The sequence below is a fragment of the Sciurus vulgaris genome (genome assembly GCF_902686455.1).
Source record: "Sciurus vulgaris genome assembly, chromosome: 4".
Classification (NCBI taxonomy): Eukaryota; Metazoa; Chordata; class Mammalia; order Rodentia; family Sciuridae; genus Sciurus; species Sciurus vulgaris.
The window spans coordinates 19871710-19885132 of NC_136464.1; the positions used below are offsets into that span (position 1 = coordinate 19871710).

The 13423-nt window shown below is 36.6% G+C and overlaps 1 protein-coding gene and 1 long non-coding RNA gene across 6 annotated transcripts in view; both read right to left on the reverse strand.

Annotated features, from left to right (window-relative positions):
• Positions 1-13423, reverse strand: part of LOC306660446 — a 356489-nt gene that overhangs the window by 154178 nt on the left and 188888 nt on the right. The gene's annotated exons all lie outside the window — the stretch shown is intronic.
• Positions 1-13423, reverse strand: part of ADD3 (adducin 3) — a 115249-nt gene that overhangs the window by 2877 nt on the left and 98949 nt on the right. For all 5 annotated transcript variants that reach the window (XM_079138673.1, XM_079138675.1, XM_079138672.1 and 2 more), the window contains exons 4-13: positions 12315-12466; positions 11298-11378; positions 10402-10551; positions 9814-9957; positions 9602-9700; positions 8476-8658; positions 6768-7025; positions 5336-5455; positions 4817-4903; positions 1409-1532 (exon numbers count right to left, since the gene is read on the reverse strand). In XM_079138673.1, the coding sequence (XP_078994799.1) occupies positions 1409-1532; positions 4817-4903; positions 5336-5455; positions 6768-7025; positions 8476-8658; positions 9602-9700; positions 9814-9957; positions 10402-10551; positions 11298-11378; positions 12315-12466 (1398 nt within the window). The remainder of the gene's footprint in view (positions 1-1408; positions 1533-4816; positions 4904-5335; positions 5456-6767; positions 7026-8475; positions 8659-9601; positions 9701-9813; positions 9958-10401; positions 10552-11297; positions 11379-12314; positions 12467-13423) is intronic.

A 13423-nucleotide genomic window follows, 5' to 3' on the forward strand; every position in this document is an offset into this window, starting at 1 on the left:
GGATGAGAGTTTAGTTAAAAGCCATGCAAACAAAATAAAGAAGCGTAAGAGTTCAGGGAGGTTAGTGCGTACATCAAATGCCTGCATACACAGAGATGATAAATTCTTCAGCTATGAGTTGAGCATGCTATGCTAATGGTTATTCCATCTATCCATAATGATGCACTAAGAGGTGATTAATGTATTACAATTTCCTGCCGCTAATAGTAATTTTACATACAGGGTTACAAAGGAAGCATGGCTACTGGCAGCCCAGGCAAATCATATGTAAGCATTTAGCTTTTGCTAATGTTAGAAACCCAAAATGTACTGAGCAGCCAGATGAAAAGAATAATGAAGCCTCACCAATGCTGCTACACATTAATAAGGTAGAATGCTTCACTGAATTTTTGAACAATATCCAATTAGTGATTCCTGTCAGAGCAATATTAGTGAGCTAATTCAGGAGGTCATAATGAATGTAAAAGAAACTATTTACAAAAGGTAAATATAAAAGGTGATGGTTTTAGAGTACAGTATTTGTTACCTGGCATCTTTAGGCTTTCAAAAAACAAGAAATTAAAGAGGGACATTTTACAAAGACCAAAAACAGCAATAGCTTCTATCCTTATGTCAGAATAAATAAGTTCAATATACCACTTAGAACATTTAGTGTAAGTACATTAATGAGTTAGGAAGATTTGCTTCTGTGACACAGGCACTAACTGATGAAAACGGTTCCTTGGAGATCCAGGTGTCATTAGCTCTTCCTATAGGGATCTTAACATGGACAAAAAGTCTTTACTGATTCCTTCTGTTTTGCTCTGAGTAAAACTTTAACTGTATATTGTGAATGAGTTAAAGCAGAAGCTTTTACCCTCTTTTGGGGTCACAGACTTCTTAGTCCACCAGGCTGAACCTCTATGTCATATATAATTAAGCATATGCTTTTCAGGTGGCTCATAGACTGTCTACAGCTTGTCCAAGGCCCCAAGACTGAGAACCCCAGCTAAAAAGCATCTTCTAGAAGAAAAGGGAGCTAGAACGTTAAATTAGCTAGAACGTTTTAATGAATCATTCTTAGCTATAATACTAACAGATTATCTACTATGAGTTTCAAAGTCAGAAAAACTGAATTGTGCTAGAGTGAGTGTTTATGAGCTTAAGAAAAGTCACATCAGACTTCTACCAGTTTGTTTTAAATTTTGATTTTGAAGTGACCATAATGGTACCTTCAGATACCCAGGAACAGAGATTTTATAAAGCATTAAAACCACATATTTTGAATGTATAATAATATCAAAATAAAAAGTTTTTAAAAAGCCATATACTATGAAATGTTCAAATCTATTTGAACATTTTCAATCGACTCAAGGGCTCTACTGTTATTAGTGTAGTTATTCTATGCTTAACCTAAAACTCAACTAACCTTCTAGGCCTTGCTGTTTCCGTTCGATTGTCTTCTTATACTCTTCAAGTTCTCCTTCTGTGAGATGACTGAATGGGTTAGGAGGAGCTGGTGGGCCATGATCCTCATCTTCAAATTGCATGGTCTTACAAAGGAGAAAACCAGACTCATTGCCAAGAATTTTATTTATATCTTTCAACTTTTTGTATATACATATATGTTCTCAAATACATAAACATCTAAGTATGTTTATGATGTATGTGACGCCCCACTCCACAACAATCATAAAAAATGACGAACATGCTTTGTTTAAAATACTCCTTTCAGATTAATGCTCTTGGACTACTTATCCAATGAGCTAAAATTGTCAGCATGGTTTTCTTCAATAAACCTGTACAGGTAAATTCATTAATTTTTGTGGTGTTAAGGATTGAAACCAGGGCTTTGTGCATGTTAAGTAAGTATTCTACCACTGAGCTATACCCCCAGCCCCTACTAATCTTTCTTGTTTAAGACAGCTAGGTGTGGTGACACACACCTGTAATTCCAGCAACTCAGGAGGATGAGGCAGGAGATCACAGGTTCAAAGTCAGCCTCAGCAACTTAGGGGGCCCTAAAAAATTTAGTGAGAGCCTGTCTCAAAATAAAAAGTAAGAAAAACAGGCTGGGGATGTGGCTCAGTGGTTAAATGCCCCTGGGTTCAATCCCTGGCAAAATAAACACATAAATAAAACAAAACTAAGACAAGTTCTAGTAAGTCTCAACTGAGAAACCAAGAATTGCTCCATTTCAAAACCCTTTGTAAAAAAGCCTGAGAAAAATGAAAATGTACCAAAAGAACGTCTTTAAATTTGCTATGAAAATATATTTGTAGTAATTTTCTCCTGGAAAGAAATTAATGGGATTTTCAGCAATACCTGGCAGACTGAACTCATGCATTTATTTTTGGTTCCTCCCCAAACTCACCTACATGATAGTAAAGGAACAGGGGGAAAAAAGGTATACACTTTTAAGACAAAAGAATGGGAAAAGAACGGCATGGTATTGGCACCAAAACAGACAGGTAGATCAATGGTACAGAATAGAGGACACGGACACAAACCCAAATAAATACAATTTTCTAATACTAGACAAAGGTGCCAAAAATATGCAATGGAGAAAAAAAAGGCTCTGCAACAAATGGTGCTGGGAAAACTGGAAATCCATATGCAACAGAATGAAACTAAACCCCTATCTCTCACCCTGCACAAAACTCAACTCACAATGGATTAAGGACCTTGAAATCAGACCAGAGACCCTGCATCTTAATAGAAGAAAAAGTAGGTTCAAACCTTCAACTTGTTGGCTTAGGATCAGACTTCCTTAACAGGACTCCCATAGCACAAGAAATAAAAGCAAGAATCAATAACTGGGATAGATTCAAACTAAATAGCTTTCTCTCAGCAAAGGAAACTTTGAGCAATGCGAACAAAGAGCCTACAGAGTGGGAGAATATCTTTGCCACTCATACTTCAGATAGAGCACTAATTTCCAGAATACATAAAGAACTCAAAAAACTCTACACCAAGAATACAAATAATACAGTCGACAAATGGGCTAAGGAAATGAACAGACACTTCACAGAAGAAGATGTACAAGCAATCAACAGATATATGAAAAAATGTTCAACATCTTTAGGAATAAGAGAAATGTAAATCAAAACTACACTAAGATTCCATCTCACCCCAATTAGAATGGCGATTATCAAGAACATAAGCAACAATAGGTGTTGGAGAGGATGTGGGGAAAAAGGTACACTCATACATTGCTGGTGGGACTGCAAATTAGTGCAGCCACTCTGGAAAGCAGTGTGGAGATTCCTTAGAAAACTTGGAATGGACCCTCCATTTGACCCAGCTATCCCACTCCTTGGCCTATACCCAAAGGACTTAAAATCAGCACACTACAGAGATACAGCCACATCAATGTTCATAGCGGCTCAATTCACAATAGCCAGACTTTGGAACCAACCTAGATGCCCTTCAATTGATGAATGGATAAAGAAACTGTGGTATATATATACAATGGAATATTACTCAGCTATAAAGAATAATAAAATTATGGAATTTGCAGGCAAATGGATGAAATTGGAGAATATCATGTTAAGTGAGATAAGCCAATCTCAAAAATCCAAAAGAGGAATGATCTCACTGATAAGTGGATGATGACTCTTAATGGGGGGTGGGAGTGGGACAAGAATGGAGGAAGGAGGGACTGTATAGAGGGAAAAGAGAGGTGGGAGGGGTGGAGGGGAAGGGAAAAAATAATGGAATGAATCAAACATCATTACTCTATGTAAATTTATGAATATGCAAATGGTATGCTGTTACTCCATGTACAAACAGAAACAACATGTATCCCATTTGTTTACAATAAAAATAAATAAAAAAAAAAGAATGGGAAAAGAGAAAACAAAGTGTGAGAAATATTAATATAGTTTTGGAAGATGGAGAGCAGGTAGCAGAGTGGATAGGGTTGAAGCCTCAGTCCCAAAACAACAGTGCAAACAAGAAGCGTACTCAGGTCTGGTAAGGCTCAGAAACTAGAGGCATCGGGTATCACAGAAGATTCAGGAGAGGAAGAGCTGAAAATGGGATAATTTAAAAGACTGAATAAGAAGATGGCAGATTTCAGGGTCCCCTTCCCTATTCACCTCACTGGAGAATGGGGTATAGGCAAAAAGGAAGCATGGTGCGGATTGGCTAAGTCCTCATCTTCCAAAAGAGGCATAACTACTTTTTTTTTTTTTTAAATGGTATTGGGGACTGAACCCAGGGGAGCTTGACCAGTGGGTCACATCCCCAGTACTTTTTTAGACAGGGTCTTGCTAAGTTGCACAGGCGGTCTTGGACTTGGGATCCTCCTGCCTTAGCCTCCTGAGTAGCTGGGATCACAGGTGTGCACTGCCACATCTGGCTAGTAACTACTGTTTTTAATGCATATTCTTTTTTTTTGTGGTGCTGGGGATTGAACCCAGGGCCTTGTGCTTATGAGGCAAGCACTCTACCAACTGAGCTATATCTCCAGCCCTGTAACTATTGTTTTTATGATGAAGTTTTCCCCATGTTTTTCTGCCTCTGAAATTAGGAATCACCTTAAAATTTTACGGCTTCCTACAATAGAATTCTCTCTCTTACGATACACAAAATAATGCTATTTGAAATTTGATGAAATATAGTTGAGGTTTAAAAATTGATAAACTAAGAGAAAGCAGAATAAAGATGCTATTTATAAACAGGAAGGTAAATGCTAAAAGAACAGAAAGTGCTTGGCTCTGGAAATTGGGATTGAGTCTTGTGGATTACTTGACTTTTTAACTTGGTTCATATTTAAGAAGCAAGAAATTATGTAGCAGATCAAAAACAAAGATCACAGTTGCTTCAGACTTACAGAAGGAGGCTTATCCACAACAATTCCAGCCAGCAGCTGAGACTGTGGTCCTGCAGTTTTCAAGTCATATCGGTTTTGTTCCCGAATCTGAATTGAAACAATAACAAGTTCTTGAGGCAACTGTGCAGATGACCTTTGCTTTCTCTTTTCATAAAAGCTTATTATGGAAACTTCTGAGTAAGAGTTTCTTCAATGCCAACCTCCGAAAAGATCCCTTTCACCATCCTAACGCTCACATCAATCTCTGCTACCCTCCTGGCTGGTGATTTCCTATCGTCTTAAACTGTTAGAGAACTGTTTCCCTCTAATGCCAGGGCTCTCCAAGACAGAAATATGTTAATACTTCTTATGTAGCTGTTCAGTAATGACTAGCACAAAGCTGGAGGTATTCAATATAAGCTTAAATTACTGAGTCAAATTTTTCTATATTCCTAAGTTTGTTACTTATTATATTCAATCAGTGATTTAAATATGAAACAATAAAAATATATTCTCTGGCCACAGAGGACCACATCTTACCTTATTTCTCTTTTCTAGTACCTCATTTGGGTTTGTGTTTAAAGGAACGAACTGATTGGGATCTTCAATTTTGATAGGTGTTCCACTACTAACTTTAGAGGAGTCCTCTGCCTTCATCCACTAAAGAACAAAAAATATCTTAGAATGAAACTTCTAAGTGTTAAGGAGATAGTCACAGCTGCTCAATAACTGTTGATAGTCTCAAGGGAGGCATATATCACCAATCTTTTGAAGAATTTCACTAAGTAGTATCTTAGTGGTCAATTAATTCATACCACATATCAGTTAGAAAATAAACTCACAAAAGTGTTCACTTCGGTTTAAAAAAAATAATGAACAGATGCTGTTACTGTTCACATGAATACTCAATTACACTGCTAATTGAACTTTCTTCTCTTGATACCTGAAAATACAAAGGAGAAACCATTTCCAGCTCAGAGTAAGTGTGATCTTGCCTTAACTCACATTCAGAGTTCTGTCCCTTGCACTGAATTTCATCAAATGAGAATGGCCAAGAAGTCACTGAAAAGGACTCAAGGAATTTCTTAAGATAGTTTTCCAGACCCTGCTTTTTATTTTTGGCTGACAGAAAAGGTCAAGCCCTTAATCAGCATTTTATAATGGTGTAATCTTGTAGTGCACAACACAATAGAACCACAGGGTTGGAAGGATCTTACCTAATTCTCATTTATTCCATACTACAACCTGTAGAGTAGGCTAATATTTAACAAGAGTAATGATGGCTAACCACCAATCTCTGTCAATAAAATGAGTTCTGGAGAACTTATGCACTTAATTATGTTCTTATACTAGAGACAAGAAATCTTATAGACTAGGGAAAAAACCTTTAATGTCTAGGCTTTTCCATATTGAATGTTACTGATTTATATAACAGAATGAACTAATTTTGAATAGAGAAAAACTTGGTGGTAAGTATACTCTACCAATAAACAAATCTGAAACAAAATTCTAAAAAAGAAAATAACTCATTTCTCTAAATACAAGATACTGCCTAATGGTAACAAAGCATAGTAATTCATGCAACTCTGGAATTATTTGGTATTTATAACTTTTATAGTTCTGATTCAAAAGTACAAGATAAACTACACAGCAGTATCATGTAGTTGGTAAGGCCAGACTTCAGACTGTTGGCATTCAAACTCTTGACTTTATCATTAAAAAATGATTAGTCCTTGGTTTTCTCATCTCTAAAGTAGGGAGAAAAACAGCATTCAATCTTATTAGAAAAATTAAATGAGATCATTCATGAATGGCACTTGCAGCAGCACCTTAAAATTAATACCTAGTAAATGGCAGCAATATTATTTTAACATTATATTATACTTTCCTAATAATTTAATAGGACATTCAATTCATGAATTAACTAGGCAAGATACTTCAAAAGGCAAAACTATGTAAAATGGTGCCATACTGTGATTTTGGTCCTGGGACTGGTTTCCCCATTTCGAGACTCTTCAGGCACATTCACTTTCATGTAAGTATTTGGTGAGTTCAGCCATCTTGTTTTTTCACGTTGCTGTCTCTGTGCCATGTATTTGAGAGGAGAGAGTGGCACTGTATCATCTTCAAAGGAAAAAGCAGTCACAGTGGCTGGGATTTCCACATCACTCTTATGTCTAGGCTTCTCTCGGATAAGGGGATGCCTGTAAGCATAGCCCGTTCTATACCCCTAAAGGAGGGAAAAAACCACATTTGAAGCAATCAAACTTATGCCAACATGGCATTTGGAGTCTATTTCTTTAAACAAAGATTCAGAAAGACTTCTTTGTTGAAAAGCATACAAAGGGGAAAACATCCTCCTAAACCCAACATAACCTCCATATAAAACTAGAGTTGAAATTAAGCAAATTTTGAGATCTAGTTAAAACTGATTGCAGCTGGCACTGCAATTTCCACTCATACAACTGTTTCTGACAAAGGTAATTTCTAAACTGCTGACCAGAAACATTTTCCTGCAAAATGGTTTTCCTACAAAATGGTTTTTGGGGAAACCAAATCTCAGTGCTTGCTCATTTAAGTCTTTATGCCTGGGTCTCAAGGCAATCTGCCTTTTGATCCTTCATGGAAGAGGTTAAAATCTATGATAGATGATATTTCCCAAACCATGCATCTTATAAAGGGTTAATGTCCAAAATATATAAACTAAAACAACTAAATAACAAGAAAAGAAATAACCCAATTAAAAAATAGGCAAAGGACCTAAATAAGCATTTTTCAAAAGATGACATGCAGGTGGCCAACTGGTACTAAAAAAATACTCAATATCACTAATCAGAAAAATGCAAATTAAAACCACATCTGTTAGAATGTCTATTATCAAGAAGACAAGACGTAAGTGTTGGGGAAAGTGAGGGGAAAGAGAACTCTGCATTTTTGGTGGGAACATACATCGTATGGCCATCATGCAAAACAATATGATGGTTTATCATAAAATTAAAACTAGAACTACTATATGATCCTGCAATCCTACTACTGGATACACGGTCAAAGAAATTGAAATCAGAGTGTTGAAGAGACATTTGTACTCCCATGTTCATTGCAACAATGATCACAACAGCTAAGATACAGAACCGACCTATGTGGCTCTCAGTGGATGAATGGAAAATGTGGTACAAATACATAATGGGACACTATATGACCTTAAAAAAAATAAATTCTGCCATTTGCACCAACATGGATGAACCTGGAGGACATCATGGTAAGTGAAACAAGCTAGGCAGTGAAAGACAACTATTGCATGATCTCAGTTACATGAAGAAACTAAAAAAGCTGAACTCATGGAAGCAGAGTAGAATGGTGGATGTAAGGGGTTTGCGGTGGGGAGAAGTTGGGCAAAGGATATAAAATTTCAATTGGACAGAATTAAGTTCAAGAGATATAATGTAAGACTTGGTGACTATAATCAATAACAATGTACTATATTCCTGAGGAAAAAAGATCACATTTATATATCTTTCTGATTTGTAAAAATGTGGTTAAATTATACCAACATACATTCTTAGGATCAAACTGAGGTCCTGGAGGAGTAAGGAGCATGTTCTAAAGTCAAAGGGAGATGGAAGTTTCTGCCTTTGAATATGAAGACATGAAAAACAAGTTTGTGTTTCATTTTCACCTACCAAATTGTCCAGAGTCCTCATCAGCCCTTCAAACTCAACCTCGCCAACCTTCCATTTCTGATGGGAACCCATATTTACACCTCCTCCTCCAGATGCTGCTACAGTGTGAGTGAAAGCTTTATATTTCTGAAGATCCAGTACAAGTAGATTGTCTACTCCACCTGCCCCTGCTAATGCCCGCACCTGTAATCAATGGTAAAACATACAGACACACAAAACTGAAAAGACTGTGATGAGTGTTTTACTTTCAAAAAAAGCACAATTTTGATTTGATAAATAGTCATAATACTTGTTCAGGCTACTAATAGCAAAGGCAAAGCAAAGCAACACTCTTGAATAAGTAGGCAGTTGAAGTATCTTTTCCATCTATCTGAAAAATAAGTTCTCCCATGGCTATCCAGTTAGCATTTGTTTAAAGGAATATAGAGACACTACACTTTGAACTTAAGGCTATTCAGACAAAAGTCATGTCTTAATTAAACCTTTCATAGCTCCATTTGAGAACAGGTATCATTAAAACAAAACAGAAGTTGGTTGTTAAGTTAAAGCTGGTAGAAGGCTTCTTCCTTTTCTTGAGGTTCTTTCAATAAATTAAATTATCACCATTTGCTTTAAGAGAACCTGTTTGATTTTCTTTAAGAGGGAAATTTGAGCCTTTACATATACTCAGCTTCTCTGAGGGAAAAAGTGGCTAATAAGTATCCAGCCTATTATAAGAGGTTGTGGAACTGTTAGAAACTGCATGAGTTCGTAAAACTTCTGGCCCTCATTTTAGTTTTTTATAAAAGTAACTACATTACATCCGACTCTTGATGATTTGTGGCTGCCTTTGCTTCTCAATTAGTATCACCCAAAGAGGGTGAAACAGAAAGGAGGACTGTGGGGTGAACACTGTTTATAAAGCACTTAGATTTCTGTGTATGTGAATTTTGATTTGCTTTCCTCCTATTTTCAATTCAAGAAATAACTGGGTTGACAACCCTTTTTATTTAAGTAAAGGAGAAATTTTCTTAAATAACAAAACAAAAACCTGCCAATGAATTGGGCTTTGGAAATAAATAAACATAAAATCCAACTAAATGGGCAAATAACAAAGTCATAAGAAGCGGGGAATAAGTTTTCCTACCTGAATCTCACAGGCTATCTGCACATTAAAAATATAATGAAAAGCCTCTTCCACTGTTTCTCCAAGTGCTACCACTCCATGATTCCTGAGTACCAGCACCTAAAATAGAATCCCCAGAGCAATCACTTTAAATAACTGGCATAGCTCACACTGTTTTCATCAACAGCAGCAGCAACAAAAATAGCTCCTTAGAAGGAGACTCTACTACATACCTTACAACTTGGCCCCAGAACTTTCTGCAGTTGAATTCTCTCCTCCTGCTCATCAAGTGATCCTTGGTAGTCATAGTAGGCAATGTCTCCCAGGATAAGGGACTCTTGAGAAATTGGAAGGATCCCACACTTCATGGAGGACACCTATTTGATTTGGACCATATCAAGATAACACAGGTAGTTACTACCCATATGTTCATGGGAACCTGATTCTTTAGGTAGCTCAGGAGACACTGGCCTATTCATCTTGTTTACCACTGTAACCCATCCAAAAGGTCTCTGGGGATATAACTTAATTTAAATGCTGTGTCAAGTATTATGGAAAAAGTTTTGCTCCAAAATACCTCAATAACCTAATTATTAAACTGATTAGTTTTAGAATCTAAATTCTATCTCTCTACTTGTTTCTCAGAATGATAGCATTTTGATCTCAAGAGACTTTTGCTTTCTGGGTATGCAGAAGATGAAATTTCAAATATGATTCTGAATGGCAGAGTCGAAGGAATGAATAAAGTACAGTATTGGTTTGGGAGAGTCATGAAAAATATATTCTCCAGAGTCATTGGTTTTGGTCCTTCCCTGACTTACAGCTGCAGTAGCAAGGGTGTGGATGTGTATCACACATTTAACATCAGGACGTGTTGAATAGATTGCAGCATGGGGACTGAATCCTGTATGGTCGATTTTCAAATTAGTGCTTCCCTGGTCAACCACTTCTCCAATTATATTGACTTTTACCTGGAAAAATTAGAAAGACGTTATTTAACCAATACATATGTATCAAAGTTTGCGTTCCAAAAGCTAAACCCAGGGTGTAGCAAACTTTTGGGTAAAAGACCAGATGAATATTTTAGACTTTGTCGGCCTCTGTTGCAACTACTCAACTCCATTATTTGAGTAAAAAAGGAGCCAGAAATGATTTGTAAAAGAATGAGGATATAGGTTTGCTCTCATAAAACTTTATTTATAAAACAGGTAGTTTGCAACACAACTTGGTATTTAGCAAGAAGTATAGTTTTCAGAGGTTTGGGCAAATCTATATTATGAATTGGCTAAAAGACTTGAATTTACTAACACTGCATCTCCCAGAGTCAGTGTAGCTCCAGCTGTTCTATGAGCAGATGACAGTGGCTAGGAATACAATCACGACAAAGAGAAAAAGCTTGGTTGGACCCTCCACTCATACCCTTCAACTATTTAAATGTAGCTACAAAATACACACAGACTGTGTTTATGTTTAAAAAAATTCCAGAATGTACAGGATGGAAAAATTTCCTGAGATTCCTTCCAAAACATGCACCACCCTATTTTTCTTGAACTCTAAAGTTTTTAAAAATCAACATAATTTTCCAAACTCTCACTGTTCACTAGTAAATGTTTTTCTATCTATACCCTTTTCTTGTTCCATCCTGTGCTACAAGATACAAACTGTCAGAAAAGCATAAGGGAATTCTGAAAAAGTAACATAGAAATGAAAATCATACCAAATTGGAGGCTGTGGCTTCAGAAAAAGATAGGCCTCTGGGAATTATTATAATGTGGTCTTGCTCCTTACTTATTCTTACCTGGAAGAAAGAAAAAAAACAACAGGAACTTTCTCTAAAGCATTCATATTTTGCAGTGTAAATGTGACCAGAAATATATTTTGAGGAATAATTATAAGGTACCTGGAGGAAGAAAACAACAAAACAAAAATTCCAGGTCTGCAACATGGAAACTTTTCTTAAATTCCCCTCAACTCTCTAGAACTTGCTAAAAAATTCTGACATTATTTTCTCATTTACTGGGCTTACTTGTAGTGTTACTTTGGGGTTCTAAATTTGCTCAGGGTCAGCTATATTCATAAAAAATAAATTCCAACATTATCCAACCCAAAGTGGTAATAACCTTAATTTGCAATATGGAAACTAGGGGGAAAAGGGCAGAAAGGAGAACAAAATTTCTTCCTCAGAAGGAATTAAGGTGGAGATGGAAGGGGGAAACTAATGAATGGCCAGAGGAAAAGGAAGAAAGGTTGTTGGGAGATTGGACCATGTCTACGTCACTTCCATCACACAACATTTTAATACTTTTTTCATTCCAAATATTGTCTTGCTTCTAAGTGTGGTAAAGTAAAAACAAGATGATGATAAACATGAAAAACACATTTAACAAAACAAAAATCAGGAAGGAAAGTTCCCTGATCAATTTTTTTTTCTTGCCCCAAATGCTTTTCAGTGCCACTGATGCTTACGTATAATTAACATGGAGAGAGACAATTCTGGTGTCTTTCTGGATAGATTCAACAGCTGCTCTATATTAAAGGAACAACACAGTAAAGGGAGAAGAAAGTTGGAATTGTAGGCTTTCCCTTGGTGATAAGGTTTAAATAAGCATGCAGTTGTGATCTAGCATGTTGGGTTCAGAAAATAAAGTCTGAAAACTGGATGTTCAAGTCATGGAGAGCACAGTTGCCTTCTACTTGGAATTTTATAAAAAGAAATAAAAACTAACTAACTTACTGAGATATATGTGTTTGCCAGGTGTGCCCATCCAAACAAATCTGCAAGTCTGTATAGGCCGGCAAGTTTACAACGAGTAAGCTTTTCTCCCTTCACATAGGAGGATGTATCTGCACCAGGAAGGTCATTGATAGGTGTGACCATGCCAAGACCTAAAAGACAAAAATTGTGGTGAGAGACTCAAGTCAAACAATCCCTACCTGAGAATTAGATGCCAGGAAGTAACAGAACGTCCTACCTAGTCTTGTAAATAATCTGAAATTTACCAGTCCATTCGATGTGTCATTAGCTTATCCTCTTTCAGAAAAGTGTACTGGGAGTAAAAATAAATAAGCTATCTTCTGTGATTGCTTGTTAAAAGGTGCTTTAATACTTGTTCCAGAATGACCATAGCAAAGGGTCACATTGAGAAAATGGTTATATGATTTTGAAGGTGAAAGTTCAATAACAGGTTATTTCTAATTTTACAATGAAAAGACCTCAACAGAAAAATACTTTTCTAATATCTCTCTTGACTTTTATTCAAACAGAAGAAAACACTTGCGATAGAAAAGACAGTGTACAAAAAGTAGTTTGGCTTCTGCCCTCTCGAAGGTCTTTAAGGATCCAAATGCCAAGTTCAAAGTTCAACTTTTGCTTAGTCTTCATTCTCCTTGACCTCTTTACAGCTTGACACCATTCCCCACGGCCTCTCTCCTAGAATTCTTCCCCAGGCCCATGTAATGCTATCCAGGGTCTCTTGTTCCCTTTCCACCTGCTTTTTTCCTCTTCAACAAGTTCTCTCCCTTCTTCCTCCGACCGTGGTTCTTTCTCAAAGCTCAGGTCTCCATTATGTTCCTTTCTTATTTTACTTTTTTTTCTCCATGAAAACATTATATACTCCCAAGCCTCCCCACTGTTATGAGTGTAAGTCCCATTGTGATCTTCATCTCTGACCACATCCTCCTCCTCATTCTTCAGCCTGCTATTTCTAACTTCTTACAACACAATAACATAAAAATTAAAGGGACTTAAAAGTAATTTAATCTTCTTTTTCTTACCTTTTCTCTTCTCTTTACTCTTCTAATACTGATGGCATTACAATGCTTATAGGCTCAAACCCTGAGGGA